Below are 2,847 nucleotides of genomic sequence, written 5' to 3'. Positions count from 1 at the left end.
TCTACCTCAACAATATCGTCAAGCAGCCAAACCACTCTCTCATCGTGATCCGTCTATCATCGTATAGAGCTCATCTCGGGTTTAATCATCTCGGACACTACCTGATCAGATCAATGAACTGATGGAACGGATAGGCAATGGTACTGTAATATGCTAAGGTGAACAATAGATGGTAAAAGTCGCATGATGGTACCAAGGGGTGGTGTCATGTCAAGCTCAAAATGGATAGGTCATCAAGTCCACAGAGTCAAAGTACGAATATGGATATGGTACTGCTCTAATCAAAGGTGAAATGGGTCACAGCCTCAAACTCCCTAGGTCGATCTCCTGATCCTAGGTCAATAGGCTCAATATCCTCCATGATAGGTCAGGCCAAAGTGATCGTGATGTAAGTGAAAGATGTATCATATCGAAAGCATAACACGCATCAACACAAGATGTGTAAAACACACTCACGAGAAAAATGCCATAATACTCAGATAAAATATCATATCACTAAATGAATCAACGAGTACATCATGTGTGAAATGATAAAGAACTACAAACAACTGGACTCTCAACATGAAACTAAAAACAATGACCCTAAACTAAAAACAAAACTCAACAAAACAAAAACAACTCTGACGAACTAAAAACTGGACTCAACAAAATGGAAATGACTCTGATGATGACCATAATCAGAATGAAAATGCTCTGAACTGAACTGCTACCAAATGATGTATCCATGTCGACTGAACCAAGTCCTCAACCTGGAAGATCCCGAAATACCATATGCCAACAGTACCATCAACATCCAAATCGGTCTACTGATGACCAGGAGGAGGAGGAACTGCATGTGTAGAATGTGTAGGCAGGGGATTGGTGGTCACACTTGGCCTAGCCAAGTCAACCACCCCTGAATCGATCAAATCCTGTATCGCATGATGGAGTGCTGAACAACGCTCAGTATCGTGCCCCGGAATCTGATGATACAAGCAGTGCTCATGTGAACGGAAATGAGGAGGAATAGGATGGGGCAAAGGCCTCGGCGCCAAAGGAACAATCACCCCAGCGTCTCTGAGCTTCTCAAAAGCTCTAGTCAATGTCATGCCCAAAGGAGTGAACTGTCTCGCAACCCTCTGTGCATATGGTCTAGGTGGTGGGTGAGTAGCGGCTCTCGGATGTGGTGGTCGCGGCTGCATGCTAGTCTGAGCAATGTAAGGCTCCTGAGCATAATCCAGCTGATACTGATACTGTGGAAGAGAGAAAGGAGCTCTGACTGTAGGTGGCCTATAAAGTGAGTGATGCGTAGGCCTCCGATGCTGATAACTAATAGTGCCAACCTCTCCAGATCTGCCAAACGGCCCAATCAGCTTCTTCCCCTTACTGTCAGGGGAAGGAGTAGTATCTGTCCATAATCCTCGAGCAATGGCCTCTTCAACACTGAAAGCTGCCTGAACCAAACTCCTGAGATCCTGAAACGGGATGCCCACAAGACGTCTCGCGAATCTCGGCTGTAGGTTCCGAAGAACCATATCGATCTGATCCTGCTCCTTAGGTCGATCTATCATACCAGCCACCTTTGCCCTCCAACGAGTGACAAAGGAAGAAATAGACTCATCTGACCTCTGCCTAGTGGCCTCCAACTCTCGTCTGGATACATCAATATCGGCACTGAAAGCGAACTGAGTCAGGAACTCATGAGCCACGTCCTCCCAGGTGCGAAGTCTCGAAGGCTCAACTGAAGCAAACCACCTCTGAGCTGCTCCACTAAGTGACATGGGGAAGAGGGCCACCAACTGTGCATCATCTATACCATGTGCCCTCATGACTGTGCTGTATAGTCTCAAGTGAATCTTGGGACAACCAATCCCACTGTAACGCTCGATGTCTGGCATGCGAAACTTGGCGGGCAAGCTAGCCGCTGGTATGCCATCTCTGTCATCCCAAGTCAAACCTCCGTCCTGCAATCTGATCTGTCTCACCTTGGACTCAAGCCTCTCAACCCTGGCCTCCTGCTCGGCTAATCGAGTATCCTCAATAGTAGGAACCATGGGAGGTGGCACTGTGACAGTAGGTGGGGAATGATCTCATAATGATCTGCCAGATGGAGTGGAGTACCAAGTGAAACCCCAGGTGGACGAGTCTGTGCCGTCTGAGATGCATGAGGAATCGTCTCGTCAGTGACCATGCCAGCCGGATGAGGATCCTGGCGAGAACTCTCTATCTGATCCAACCGTCTACTGACCCCGGCCATGAACTCCTGGATGGAAGCAAGTGTGGAAGCTAGCTCGTCTGACATCTCAACTGAACTGTCTGAACTCGGATATGAATCTGCTCTGATCAATCGTCCTCCAACTCTCCTCCAAGAATGTGACTCCAGACTCAAACGACTCCTAAACTGACTCCCTACAATGCAAACAAAATGGATGAAGGACACGAGATAGAACTCTAAAAGACGACAATACAACATGCAAGCACATGGTCCTGAGATGGCAATCCGAAATCTAGATGTATGACAAGAACTCTGGAGTCATAAAGGTATCCACTGCGTGATGGCTACAAATGTGACTAGAGAATTCCCATCAATAATCTAAGATGAAAGAGGTGTGAAAAACGCGCTATCACGAGATCAATACTCCATCTATAAACATATATCTTTAATTCAACTTTCAACCCGAGCTCCATAAAAGAAAAAAATGATAAGGTGATCAAGGCGAATCTCTCGAAAAAGTGTGGATGTGAAAATGTGCCTTTCACCTTTCCGTATTTAAAATATGAGCATCGGGTTGAAAATTGAATCAAGTATCCAACGAAGAAATGAGGTACTGAGCCCGTGATAGGTGTATAGTGCAAAAAGGTGATCAA

At 46.3% G+C, this 2,847-nt stretch overlaps 1 protein-coding gene across 1 annotated transcript; it reads right to left on the bottom strand.

The window, feature by feature from the left end:
• Positions 1-803: 803 nt before the first annotated feature.
• LOC117909774 lies at positions 804-2,281 on the bottom strand. The gene is made up of 3 exons (XM_034823826.1): positions 2,101-2,281; positions 1,422-2,044; positions 804-1,361 (listed from the first exon to the last, which is right to left on the bottom strand). Exons 1-3 carry the CDS (start codon positions 2,279-2,281, stop codon positions 804-806), a joined length of 1,362 nt encoding a protein of 453 aa, XP_034679717.1.
• Between the last annotated feature and the right edge of the window lie 566 nt (positions 2,282-2,847).

This window comes from Vitis riparia, unplaced genomic scaffold (assembly GCF_004353265.1).
Source record: "Vitis riparia cultivar Riparia Gloire de Montpellier isolate 1030 unplaced genomic scaffold, EGFV_Vit.rip_1.0 scaffold345_pilon_pilon, whole genome shotgun sequence".
NCBI classification, from domain to species: Eukaryota; Viridiplantae; Streptophyta; class Magnoliopsida; order Vitales; family Vitaceae; genus Vitis; species Vitis riparia.
The sequence above is the reverse complement of the archived record's forward strand: the minus strand, read 5'-3'. Positions and strand labels throughout refer to the sequence as shown.

What these genes read in the sequence shown, in the direction of transcription:
- LOC117909774 (XM_034823826.1), bottom strand. Translation starts at nt 2,281, where the DNA reads ATGTCAGACGAGCTAGCTTCCACACTTGCTTCCATCCAGGAGTTCATG. An exon ending in TCCACCTGGGGTTTCACTTG is followed by an intron (nt 2,045 to 2,100) that starts GTACTCCACTCC and finishes CTACTGTCACAG; the next exon opens with TGCCACCTCCCATGGTTCCT. An exon ending in TGGTTCAGGCAGCTTTCAGT is followed by an intron (nt 1,362 to 1,421) that starts GTTGAAGAGGCC and finishes CCTGACAGTAAG; the next exon opens with GGGAAGAAGCTGATTGGGCC.